The following is a 13,707-nucleotide window of genomic DNA, read 5'->3' as shown; positions in this document are numbered from 1 at the left end:
TTTCCTTCCTAGATCTGGATGCTAATAAATTTAGAGAACGGTGCTGGAATTTTCCTCAACATAGAGTTCTTGGTATCCTTTCCATCTCTCTCTTCTTCCTTTATTTCTTAGCCTCATACTTTTGTGTACTGTGGATTGCTTTGAGTATTTCTGAGCATATGGTTCAACTGTAAGCTTCTCAAATTATGCTAGTTCAGGTATGTTCAACAAACACTGAGTCATGCTATATCATATTATAGCATGACTCAACAGGTTAAGTTGGACACCCTTTAAAGAACTTACAGTTTAATCTTTGTCTCTTGGGATACTGAAAAAGTGCAGTATGCCACTTATCTGCCTCAACTCTCCAAAATTCAGCCCTGATCCAGAAGAGTTTTTAAAAAGCCTCACTTAAGACACCTTGCCCCAAATAAAGCCACAGATGGTCCCTGACTTATTAATACAATAATTGGACTTGTAATTTTTTGACTTTATGATGACACCTATACAACCATTCTGGTTTTCACTTTTAGTACAGTAGTCAATAAATTACATGATATATTCAACAGTTATAAAACGACTTGTGTTAGATGATTTTACCCAATTGTAGGCTAACATAAGCATTCTGAGTACATTTAAGGTAGGTTAGGCTAAGCTACAATGTTCAGTAGGTTGGGTGTATTAATGCATTTTTTAACTTATGACACTTTCCATTTACAATGGACTTATCATTACCATAAATTCAATAAAAATGCTAAAGTCTGTATTTATTCTACAGGTGAAAGACTTTAACTAGAAAGAATGACATGGTCTAAGACCAGGATCACAGTGGTTATCAGTACTATGACAAATTCAAGAGGGATAAGGTTTAAGGCAAGGAAACCAATTTGGATGTTGTTGGATTATTCTAGTTTAGAGGAAAACTGGAGCTAAACTAGAGAAAGAAAGAAAATTGTCCCAAATTCTCAAACACTTCCATGAAAATAAAGCTAGAAAGAAGGCAAGTATTGTGAGAATTTTTTTAAACAACAGATTATATTAACTGATTAGTTATCTCCAAAATACCATTACAATGAAATTAAGAAGATTATGGTTTCTTAACAACAGCTATAGATGGTTTCTTAAATCTCTCCCTAGTCTCTGGATAGAAAATTAGAAAACTGCATATTCCCAACAAGACATTTAAAAGTTACCTCTTTGATTAGTGGTTTTAGATATTAACAATTCCATCTCCTTCACAGGGTATTGCTTACCTTATTCCCAATGCTTAAGGGTGTGATCTATTTAGAGTCCACAATTCCTCACTACTGTAAGGACACATCTCATTTAAATCAAAGTAGCCACCTTAGCAGATCATTCAATTACTCTAAGAATACTCAAACAGCTCAAAACATTTTGGGAATTGTTATATCCTGTCTTTTAGATGCTACATGACATCATTTTGAAAATATTCAGCAGAGGTAAGAGATGAATTTAATATTAATGGTTTTTTGAAACAACTACAATTAAGATCAAAGTTTGTTTGTTTTGTTTGTTTTTTGAGTTGGAGTCTCACTCTGTTGCCCAGACTGGAGTGCAGTGGCCGCTTCTGGCCACCACAGCCTCGACCTGTTGGGCTCCGGCAATCCTTCCACCTCAGCCTTCCAAGTAGCCGGAATTGCAGGCATGTGCTACCACGCCTGGCTGATTTTTTGATTTATTGTAGAGATGAGGTCTCGCTGCCCAGGCGGGTCTTGAACTCAAGGGCTCAGGCAACCCACTCACCTCAGCTTCCCAAAGGCACGGGATTTCAGGCTGAGCCACCGAGCCCGGCTAAGATCAGTTTTATTAATAACCTTATCAGGTATTTGGAGGCATGTGGGTAACAGCACAGCAGAACTATCTGATATATCCCAAGCACCTGGCACTCAGCAGCTGCTCCATCATTATTTGTTAAATACTCAATATCCTGAGAAGGCTTTTGCTCTTCCAAAAAAAAAAAGGTAGTCTCCTCCCCTCCTTCTAGCCTTGAATAAAGACTTGACAGGGATACTGCTTCTAAATATTATCACCCCATATTCACAAAAACTTTAAAAGCTTAAGACATGGAACTGTATCAACCTGAATACCTTCTTGTTCTGTCATCAGGCAATGCCCCACACCCTGCTTGCACCTCATCATCTGAAGAACAGAAGAAGGCCTGGGTCCTGATTCCAAGTCCTACAGCATCCTTACAAAGAACCCACCCACATTCCCGTCTGAATTCCAGGCACTGATTGAGAAAAATAATTCTTCTTCCAGGAGGTGATGTCTGAGCCAAGCCCTCAGGGATGAGAAGTGCAGTTGGTAGAAGAGCATCTTGGGCAGAAAGAAGAACACATGCAAGTTCTTTCCCTTGAGGGCCCCTCTGTCCCCTGCTAGCCTGCTCTCACTATGCCGGCATTCTGCCTCTAAGCCAGGCTCTGGCCTGATATACTGCACTCCCTCTCGCCCTCATCTACTGTCTTTCCTCCCCTCTCATCCCCAAGAATTCCCTTTTTCCCTTTTAGCCAGCATATACTGTAGAACTAAAGAATGTTTAAATTACTGGTTTGATAATTACTGAATTATGTATTACAAGGTAAACTGTTAACTTCTTATTTCTTATGTTCTTCATTTTTAAAAAGGGGGCTGAATGTGCATAATTTCTTTAAATGACAATCTGCGGAATTTGATTTTGTGCCATTCAACTTATTTTCTTCCTTATGAATCAGTATAATTTTACTAGAAGGAAAAGCAAACATTTATAATTCAGCTAATGATAAGTGAAATAAAATTACACTTCACATAATCACTTTTATCATACTTATAAGCTCAATACAATAAGCTAAAACCAAACATAACCAACCAACTCTTAAGAGACAGTCTCCCTAAGCAGCCATAAAAATAGAAAATGTTCTGTTTATCCTTTTTAAATAAATTACATACGAGGGGGAGCCCCTCCCCCCCAAACAAAATTATTTTTTGGAGAATAGGCCCCTTGTAGTACAGGCATCCCCTGCTAGGTAAGTGTGCTAGGAACCTATTGGCATCAGTATACCAGCTAACATTGCTGTGAGAGATGGCTTTCAGCTTCAGTGAATTTTTTTTGGAGATTCTTTCAACCTGGTTGCCCATTACATGATGGGTGACTTATAAGTGCACCTGCCCACACGCTGAGTATTTAGCAGTTTTTGACCCCAAACAACATGACTCCCACTCCCCACCCTCCCTATTCACCCAATCTCACCCTAAGTAACTTTTTTTTGTTACCCCAGATGAAGACAGTCCTTGTCCTTCTGCTGATGTGGAAGAGGTGAAACAAAAAACAGCAGAAGCTCTAAAAGAAATCAATATTGATGAGCTCAAACACTGTGTTGAACAGTGGAAAAAGTGTTTCAATAGGTGGACTGCATCAAATGAAGAATACTTTGATGGTGACTAAAGCTCAAACATGTAATTATAAATACAAAATTTTTTATGAATAAATTCCTTTTTGGGGGTCCCCCCTCGTATCTATAAATCTGTAAAAAGACTTTAAACAGGTACAAGTATTGAATAAAATCAGAGTCCCAAAGTGATAGCTTCTATAAAGTCCCACTAGAACGCTACATTGGGTAATCCCAGAATAGGAGGTATAATATCTCAGTCCATACCTTGTTGTCTTCCCAATAAAGTGCTAAACACTCATCTCCAGGTTTCCACATTTTTGCATACTCCATAGGAATAGATGATTCTAGTACTTTCTCTGGTTTAATTGGCCCAGATCTTCTTTTGGGCCCACTGTTGTAAAATATTTTATCATCATAGGGTATAGCTGTGATGGGTCCTGCTGGCTTAATAGGTCCTATTCGTCTTCCTTTAAGAGGCATTTCTGCCTCTCCATTTGGAACACCAATGAAACTATTACTTCGAACAGGATTCTGGTATGCAGTATTTACATTAAAATGTTTCTCAGTTTTTATACCACTGAAAGCTTCATTATTTATTGTTCGTGACTTTCTGTCATAAAAATGATCAGGATTCACATTTTGGTTTTCTCTTTTTCCACGTTTTTGATTATTATAATCTAGGGATTCTTGAGGAAGTGGACTTTCTTTTGCCTCTGCATAGGATGAACCTTTCCCTGATCTGCTTTGCATAGAGTTATCTCTTTTTTTAAAAGCACCATCATTGTGCTGAGAACCTGAAGGATATGAATTATCTTTAGTTCTGTCATATCTAGAATATGGTCTATCACACTTGATTCTCTCTTCAGTCCATACTTCAGATCCTGAAGAAGTACTTGGTCTCTCAGCACCTCTGTGTCTAGGAAATCCACCACCTTCTAAAACTGACTTTGAATTTTGGAAGTCTCTTTGAAAACGAGGAGGTTTTTCATTTCTTGGCTGCCTGGTATCATTTCGAGGAAGATGTCTTGGTTGATTATTATCTTTTACTCCATTTTGTTCAGTACTTGAAATCTGTGTTGTCCCTGATGAAGCTGCTGTGGTTGTGACTTAGGTTCTGAAAGGTAAAAGTATATCACATGGACATAAAACAAAAGCTCTGCATTAATACTTATTTTTAAATGCTTTAAAATATTCCAATGTAAAATTATCAAACCACTATTTTTAAACCTTCTGTATTGTCTCACTTCACTATCTTAATCCCTCTCTGCTTCCTTAGCACCATTAATAATGATATGAATCGTGAAAAATGGTGGATAATCCAAAGCCATCTGTCTTTGTCACTGAACATTTGCATTCTTATAATATAGCTATCTACATATACTATTCTGGTAATTCATTTCCCAAAACATTAATGAAGTAGAACTGGAAACTGCTATGAAACTGGACAAGTACACCCTTGCTCAACTCCTTTCTGAATACCATTCTAATTTAGAAATATATAGCTATTACTACTAGTCACATTCTAGCTTTTGCGTAAGTGTTTCTTCTCAAATCATCCTGGATCTGGAATTGCTAAGTGTTGGTATTACAAACAGATATCCTTCTACAGAAAAAAGTTAATAATGTTCTTGATTTGTCAAAGTAATTAAGAGCAGGTACTCTTTGGAAATACAGAAAAAAGTTTCAAAAATGAAAATATAGAAAGAAATGTCAAAAACATACATAGAATCCAACTTGAAACCAAAAGCAGTAGCATAGTAAATATCTCTTTATAGATAACTTTTTTTTTAAACTCAGGGTCTCACTCTGTCACTCAGGCTGGAGTGCAGTGGCAGTGGCACCCTAACAGCTCACCACAGCCTCCTGAGCTCAGGTGATCCTTCTGCTTCAGCCTTTCGAGTAGCTGAATTACAGGTGTGCGCCACTATGCCCAGCTATTTTTCTGATTTTTTTGTAGAGAAGTGGTCTTCCTATGTTGCCCAGGCAGGTCACAAACTCCTGGCTTCAAGCGATCCTCTCACCTTGGCCTCCCAAAATGCTGAGATTGCAGGCATGAGCCACCATGTCCAGCCTATGAATAATTTTTAATGGTTGTATTTCACATAGTGCTTTTTATTCTATTTCAATTGTTACCATATCATTTACACTTTCTCTAGTATTTCACATAGCATATCTATAACATTATTACCAAACATATACATTGGTTTTTAGTGTACAAGTCTTGTTTCTTTTGTCATACACCATAATCAACATGCAGTTTATAATTATATTTCCCAGGGTCACAACATTTCCAAAGAGAAGCACTATTGACATTTTGGGTAAAACCGTTCCCTGCATTGCAAGAAAGTTAACCTCATTGGCCTCAGAACACCAAATACTAAAAGTATCCTCCCCCAGCATTTCCAGGCACTATGATAAGCAAAACTGTCTCTACACATTTCCAACCAGCCACTGGAGGCAAAAAAGTATCAAACAAACCTTTTAAAACAACAGGAATAAAGAGAGAACTTTAAAGGTTCCTGAGTAACAAAACAGGTCACAGACTAAAGATCCAGACTGAAAGTGGTGCAAAAAAATAAAAAAGAACAAGAAATTTTCTATACAACTTTTTGGTACTGTTTTTTATTTTTTTATTTTTTTGAATTAGAGTCTCACTCCGTCGCCCAGGCTGGAGTGCAGTGGCACGCTCATGGCCACTGCAGCCTCGATCTGCTGGGCTCAGGTGATCCCTCCGCCTTAGTCTTCCAAGTAGCTGAAACTACAGGCATGCACCACCACACCTGCTAATTTTTCTTGATTTACTGTAGAGATGAGGTCTCACCAAGTTGCCCAGGCCGGTCTCGAACCTGTAGGCTCAGGCAATTTGCTCGCCTTGGCCTCCCAAAGTGCTTGGAATTATAGGCGCAAGCCAAGGCACCCAGACCAACTTTTTATTTTTAACAAATAAACAAGCTTAGAAAACTGCCTGATAGTAAAGAGAAAAAATTCACTTCATTCAACTCTTACAATGTTATTTTCAGCAACTGAATTGATGATGTACATTAGACTACAGAATAAACAAAGTTACTTTGTTAAAAAGGAGCATACTTCATTTCCATTATTATGCTAAGATAACATAGTGAGAGTAAAATATATAAGGAAAATTATTTTCTAAAAATAAGAATTCCCCTTAAGAATAAATTAAATAAGCTAACAGAAGTAGAAAGTAAAAACTGTGCTTTTCGAAGAAGATAGTTTTCATATATATCTATTTCATTCCAAAATGAAATAACAGTCAAGAAACGGAGGTCCCTAAACGTTTCATTATTCTCAAATTTTCTAAAACCCAAATGCTCTTTATCTTAGGTAGTTACATAATGAAGTCATATATAAAGTAAGCATTTTGAAACTGAGCTCATCTATTAAATAAATAACAGAACACATTCAATTATTAAATTGTGGGAAAGGTGATTTTAAATAAAGGAATATCCCCAAATCAACTGAAGAGACAGCTCCTCAGTTCTCCAGACAGAACCCTGCTGCCGTCTGCTACTTTCTGATAAGGCATCACGATTCCAAACTATGTAAAATCCTAATGGACACTACAGGCCAGGTCTACAATCACTCTAGTGATCAACTGACCAAGATATTTTTTCCTGCAGTGGAAAAAAAGGCAGTAGAGTAAAATGCATGCCCCTTTGTTAATGACCCAAAGGGAGAAGATGGGAAAAAAAGGCATAAATGGAAATGGGGGATGGAATTGGAAAACATCATCATCCCAAGTGAACACAGGAACAGAAAAACAACCACAAGTTCTCATTTATAAGTGGGAGCTAAACAAGGATCTACAAAGGCAGAAAGAATGATACAATGGATACTTGAGACTCAGAAGAGGGGAGGGAGGAAGGAGCAGATGGACAGAAAGTGCACAGGTGGGAGTGGTGGATACACTTAAAGCCCAGACTTCTCCACCACTACACAATGCAATCATGTAATCAAAAACTATTTGTACCCCTAAAGTTATTGAAATAAAGAAAAAAAGAAATGGATAACATTTAATGTGAAATAGCAGAAAAAAAGAAAGAAAATTAGCAAAAAAGATATAACTATTTATTATAAGACAAAACTGGTGAAAACACCTAAAAGAGCAAGGTGATGAAAGCTCATGTGAGAAATCAAAGAATGCTGCATGAGTTTAGTTAGTATAACTTGAGGAAAAAAATGTTCCTATTATGCCAGATGATGAGTTTCAAAATGTATGTTTACAAGAGAATTGATTACAATGTTTTAAATCATCATGATTTGGAAGGGAAGAATCATTAAGAATAAATGTTAATTGTCATAAATAATTTTGAGTCTGCATATGAGGATGTGCTGAGTTAGTTAGGCATCTTAAAATATTAATACTTTTTTTTTTTTTTACAGAATATTCGTTTTCCAGTAGCAGTTGTATCTGCATTTTGTAGTTCAAAAATAGGTAGAATTTGCTTCCCAAGACTAATCCTCATTTTATTCTTAGTATTTATTAAGATCTTACTATATGTTTGACTCTATATTGATATTACCCTGAAAGGGCAATATTATCATCCTTATTTTACAAGTGAAGAAACAAAGTAATGTCAACTAAAGGTTTATGCTACAAAATGTTGAAGCCAAACCTGAGATGAAACCTAACTGAAGATAAAGTCCATCAATTTTCCACTACACCACATTGCCTACCTAGAGAACTGAAAAACAGAACATAACCAAAATGCTAGCTACAATTTTATCACCTGCATCTGGTGAGATGCAGAAATAACAAAGGCTCTTTCACAGACACAGATGCGATAAAAAATAAATCTGGATACTAGGACTGTCAGAATTCTGACCCCAAAGTAATAATCTCTTTCCATTAACAGAGAAAGACTAAAACCTGTGTTGAAAATTGGATCAGTATTTAGAAGATCATGAACAGGTACTGAGATGAAAGATAGTGCAGTGTTTAGGGTACAACCTCTGGAGAGGGACTACATAGCTTTCTGTGATAAGTATGCCACTTATTAGTTCTGTAACCTTAAGCAAAGTATTTTACAAAAATTTTTCTGAACCTCATCTTTAAGACAGGGGTAATCATAGAACATATTGAGGTGATTAAGTTAATATGCATAAAGTATGTAGAACAGTATCTGGCTTTAACAAGCACTCAGTAAATGTTAGCTGCCATTGTTATTATGACTATTAATATTAGCATTCCAATTATGCAAACAAACTTAATAGTATCAGGAAAACCAATAACTTGATAATAAGGTGCTTTCTTTTTATACATTCCCACTCCACCAACCTTCACTTTTTGTTAGGATCCTTACTTTCTTTAGTTTTTTAAATGTGTTTTGGTTCTTTTCTTGTTGAAAGTAGGGCAAGAAGAATGTTTTAATAAAAACTTTATTGTCTTATAACAAAAGTCATACAGAGAAATGTAGGTACAACAGAAAATCAAGATCATACTTTAATACTGGTTTTCATTCAAAATACACTATAAACATTCCCCAGATAAAAATCTTTTATGTACCTTTTAAACCTTTTATATATTAAAAATGCTAAGAAAATTGAAAAAGTAAAAAAAAGTCATAATTCTATTAGAAAAATGTATAGAATGAAAGTTTCATCATCTGTCTATCCAATTGTACCTCTAGATATTAGCAGTTTCTTTTCTCTATAATTCAGACTTTTTTTTAACAAAAAGTAGACTCATGCTATATCTCATGAGCTGCAATCTACTATTTACATTTATAGCATCTCATGAGTGTCTTTCCCCTTCATTTCAATGTTACATATTTTCCTTTAAGAGAGGTTACTTTAAATATTATTACATAGTAATCAAGCAGTGAGTGGGGTCCGAGTCTTACTCAGTATTGTTTTCTTCAGTACTTAGCTACTAGAGAATCAGGCAAACGGGCAGCACTTAGTAGACATTTGCAGAAAGAAAGACAGAATTACTGAAAACATTGGGAATGGAACATGCCTCCAAGCTCAAAACTGCTACCTGTTTAACACCATTACCTGGGCATAGCTAAGGGTACAAGATTGAAATAGAAAATGGACTCTGGTATTTTACCTTCTGTAAGAGAGGTCTGCATCAAAAGCATACTGCATTAGATTTAGATTGAGACTGAAGAAAAAGAATGTACAATATACAAGAAGTGGGTTTATGAAAAGCCATCCCTGATTTGCTCTAGAGAACACTGAGCGTAACACCAAATAAATTGCTTCTCCCACTTCCTAATAACACATCTTTGACAGTGACAAAGAACCCTAGTATCCTCATCTTTAAAGTGTGAATAATGACTCTGACTACAGGATTTTGGTAAAGATTCACTTTGAAAATATATTTAAAATTGCTTTTTCATGGGTCCATAAGGGTTACTGAAATTAGACTGACCACTGGAATTAAATTCCAGTCCTACCATGGAGCAGTGTGTGACTTTGTAGAATTGGGATAATACTACTTCCCTCATTCCTTCATTCAGTTACTCATTAGAGTTACTGAGCACCTCCTGCCAACAGCATCAACACTATCCTAGTCAGTAAGACCCATTCCCCTCTATCCTGTGGTGCTTTAGTAATAATGGGAAGAGAAAAAAAGCAAATAAGTAAACAGAATAATGCAACTTAAAACAATAATAAAGCCTATGAAGGAAATAAACTATTGTGATGAAACTGGGAAGAGCAGGGGTACACCAATACTCCTCTAAAGAAGTGGAGCCGTAATGAAAAGACATTCAGTAAAAGCAGGGAGGACAGCATAAATAAAGTTTCTGGACTACATGCCTGCTTTGTGAAGGTAAATTTTAAGTAAAACCATAATCACTACTCACTATTAATTTTAAAGGGAAACAATATTGTGTATTCCAATATCCTCGAATTGATGTCCATTATGCTAAAGAAAAACACAAAATCCCAGAAAACAGTCACAAGAATTAACATTAATTTTAATCTAACACAGCTTTTTTCTTTAATTATAATTTTTATAATTATTCAAATATAAAGTTGTTTTCATCTAATCAAATCAGTTATGACACACATAAAGACTAAGCTCAAAATAAACATTTATGATAGTCAATGTTCACAGAATTGATTTTTTTAGTGTCCAAATCCCCTTAAAAAAAAAAGAGGAAAAAGTCAATTTTTTAAAAGTTACGGCACATAAAGCACAAGATCATAGCTATTATAAATGAACAACAAATCATGAGACCTCTGAGAAGCATGCAACACACACCAATGATACAACTGCAAAGATGCCCCATCCAGCCACACTCAGATCTTTACAAATACAAAAGCAAATACAAAGTCTAGTTCAGTAAAATTTCCCATATAGTTAAAAAAAAAAAACAACCCACCAAATGAGCTGACCTCAGGGTACAATAACATCCCTATTTTACAGATAAGGAAGCTGAAGAGGTTTGATCGAGGTCACACAACTAGTACAGGCTAGAGCTGGGATTAGCCAAGTAGTCAGATTCCAGATTCCCATTATTATATCCCCTCTAACACCTCCACAAAGCCACCATTATACCACTGGCATTAAATCATTAATAACCATGAGTTATTTTTAGTATTTCCTCATGGACCTCAAGTTAGGATGACCATAAAAATATTTTCTTGCCAGGATCAAAAAAAAAGCACTATTTGGACAAAATGATCCATTTAAATGAGAATACATCTAAGTAACTTAGCTGATTTTCTTCCTTCTTTAAAAAGACTGCAGGAATATGATTACACCACCAATTTCTTACCTAAAATATGCTAGCTCAACTGGATGAATGTTAAGTTCTCCTTCACCTCTAAATCCATTCTGCAGATTTAGAGAGCTACAGAGAGCTTTTCTAGCCAGAGTTTTGCCTTTTCCCCCAACAGTTACTAAGAGTTAGTTATCCTTAGACAGAGCTTTGTTTTCCTGGTGAAAGTGATAAGCTTTGTTCAGAGCATTTTCAGTGGGTTATGAAACATGTTTTTGATGGACACATTTGCATAAATCATGCCTCCACAGCGTCTGAACACTTCCCAGCATCTCCCCTCTGTCTTCTCCAAGAATCTCAGTGCAGACGTCACTTCTTCTGAGAGGTCCTTCTTCCCAAAGCCCCATGGAGACTAAGTCAGAACCCTTTCTATGTGACAGTAGCCTGCACAGCAGTAGCATAGGATGGGACTGCTCAAATCTCTACCCCTTGCTAGACTTTCAGATCCCTGACCTGTGCTTCGTTTACCTACATGTCTCTTACAGCACAATGTCTGGCACATGATAAGCCCATACTAACATTGTGAAATGAATAATGACCACCCTCCAGTCTTTCCCAGAGTGAATATACATTCCTTTTGTGAAGAAAAACCAGTTTTAAAAAATAAAACTTATTTGTAATTACTGTCACTCATACCACCATGGTAGCAAAATCTCTTATAATCCTTACCCTCCTCTATATTTTGCTAACTGTAATAGAAAAATATTATCTATGTTCTCCTCTATGAATGTAATGGTTTTTCTTCCTATGAGGAGAGCTAAAGCAAGGAGTGAGGACATGTGATGCGGTGATATTACTTTGGGGAGCCCATCATGTTCCTTTTGCCCGTCTATCTTACCTGAGTCATCAGAGTTCTTAATCTGAAATGCCCAAAAATCTAAAATATAAAGGATCACTCTTCATTTCTTTCCTTACAACCAACTCTTCTCAAATTGAATTTTTTTTTTAATCTTTCTGGCATATCTCAGACATAAAATAGCACAAGAATTGTTTGATCAAATGCAGCACTGCAGTTTCACTAGCCTTCCCACACTACTTGTGGAAGGGGGCTTAAAATGACATCTTCAATGTCAAAAATTAGGCTAAGTATAAACTCAACCTTTGCACAGTTAAAAAGTTCCCTTCCTAGAAACTGGCAACAGCACCTGCTGGCTAGGTTATACTGTTTAGCAGTTTTTTTTTTTTTTTTTCCTTCTGTGAACCCTGCTAGCATTGCTTGAAAAGTACCTAGGCCTCCAGGATGTTGCAGCTTGGCCCACTTGGAAAGTCCCAATGTGGTTTTGCCCCATTTAAGCAAGCCACGACAGCAAATGGGGGCCCTTGCTGTGGGACTTGCATGTCCAGCAGGCAAATGGCTGCCGGCTGGCTCTTGACTAATAAACCTCTTCTTTTTATAACTTGTACTTTTGGTATCAGTGTTTGTGAATTAAGCGCTTGGTCCCCATTTCATCTGGGGGCTCATCTGGGATATCCAAGAGCTTAATCCCCAGCCCCAGTCACCAGCTGACCTTGTGGGTCTGCATACCCACGAACCTCAGTGTTCTTCGGGCCTGGTGAGTCTGTGAACTCGCAAACGGCTGATTGTCATCTCTGGCAGACTCACAATGTCCCCAGAGCCCTCTGAGAGGTGAGTCATGTTCCTGTTCTGTTTGTGTGCAGTTCTGATTGGACGTACAGGAAAGTTGGACACAGCACTAATTCCTGGGTCCAAGGTCCCAGTGAGACGTCCCTGGGCCCTCCAGTATTGCCCTCGGGCAGTTAGGTCTGTCTGTTCAGTTTGTGTTACTGTCTTTATTTATTCGGTGTTAGTCACTGTTGTGTCTGTAATTGCTATCGATATTATGGGCCAGCAGTGCTCTAAGCATGACACCCCTCTGCAACTGGTTTTATGCCACTTCAAGGATTTCCAAGAAGCGGCACAGCAGATGGGTTATCAGGTAAACCAAGGAAACCTAATCACCTTTTGTTCCCTCAAATGGCCCACATTTCCTAATTGCAGCTGGCCACCGGAGGGGACCTTCAACCCTGCCGTAGTGGGGAAGGTCCAACAGTTCGTCTATCGATGCCACCCAGACCAGATCCCGTACATCACTGCTTGGTACCTCCTGGTAATGCAGCAGCCACCATGGATGAAGAAAGTTGAAAAGAAAGCTAATTCTTCTCGTGTTTTAGCCCTACAGGAAACTCCAAAAGCCAAACCTCCGGTTCTCCAGAGCCCACTGGAGGATGATGAAATTCCCCCGCTCTGCTCTACATCTGAGCGGGAGTAGGGGGCCCACAAGGTTCTCAGCCCATCACTCACCAGAAGTGGGTCCTCATATCAGCCCCTTTATCCCCCACTTCCCCATGCGTCTCCCGAAGGCCCAACCGCCCCCGAAAAACTGACTAACCCCGACTCATCTTCAGGAACTCAGAACCACAAACTTCCACAGTCCTCCCCCTGAGAAAAGCCCCAGGACTAGATGCAGGAGGTTCGGGAGGCCAGCCCTTTATAGTTTATGTCCTTTTCTCTACTAGCGATCTTTACAATTGGAAGCACCAAAATCCAGCGTTCTCTGAAAAACCTCGGAGCCTCATAGGCCTTT

The 13,707-nt window shown here is 37.7% G+C and overlaps 1 protein-coding gene across 1 annotated transcript in view; it reads right to left on the bottom strand.

The window, feature by feature from the left end:
- Positions 1 to 13,707, bottom strand: part of TDRD3 (tudor domain containing 3) — a 128,952-nt gene that overhangs the window by 34,952 nt on the left and 80,293 nt on the right. The window contains 2 exon segments of the mRNA XM_008059272.2: positions 3,633 to 4,438; positions 4,441 to 4,482. Coding sequence (XP_008057463.1) covers positions 3,633 to 4,438; positions 4,441 to 4,482 — 848 coding nt within the window.

Source organism: Carlito syrichta, unplaced genomic scaffold (assembly GCF_000164805.1).
Source record: "Carlito syrichta isolate Samal-C Ts95f unplaced genomic scaffold, Tarsius_syrichta-2.0.1 Scaffold303985, whole genome shotgun sequence".
Classification (NCBI taxonomy): domain Eukaryota; kingdom Metazoa; phylum Chordata; class Mammalia; order Primates; family Tarsiidae; genus Carlito; species Carlito syrichta.
The sequence above is the reverse complement of the archived record's forward strand: the minus strand, read 5'-3'. Positions and strand labels throughout refer to the sequence as shown.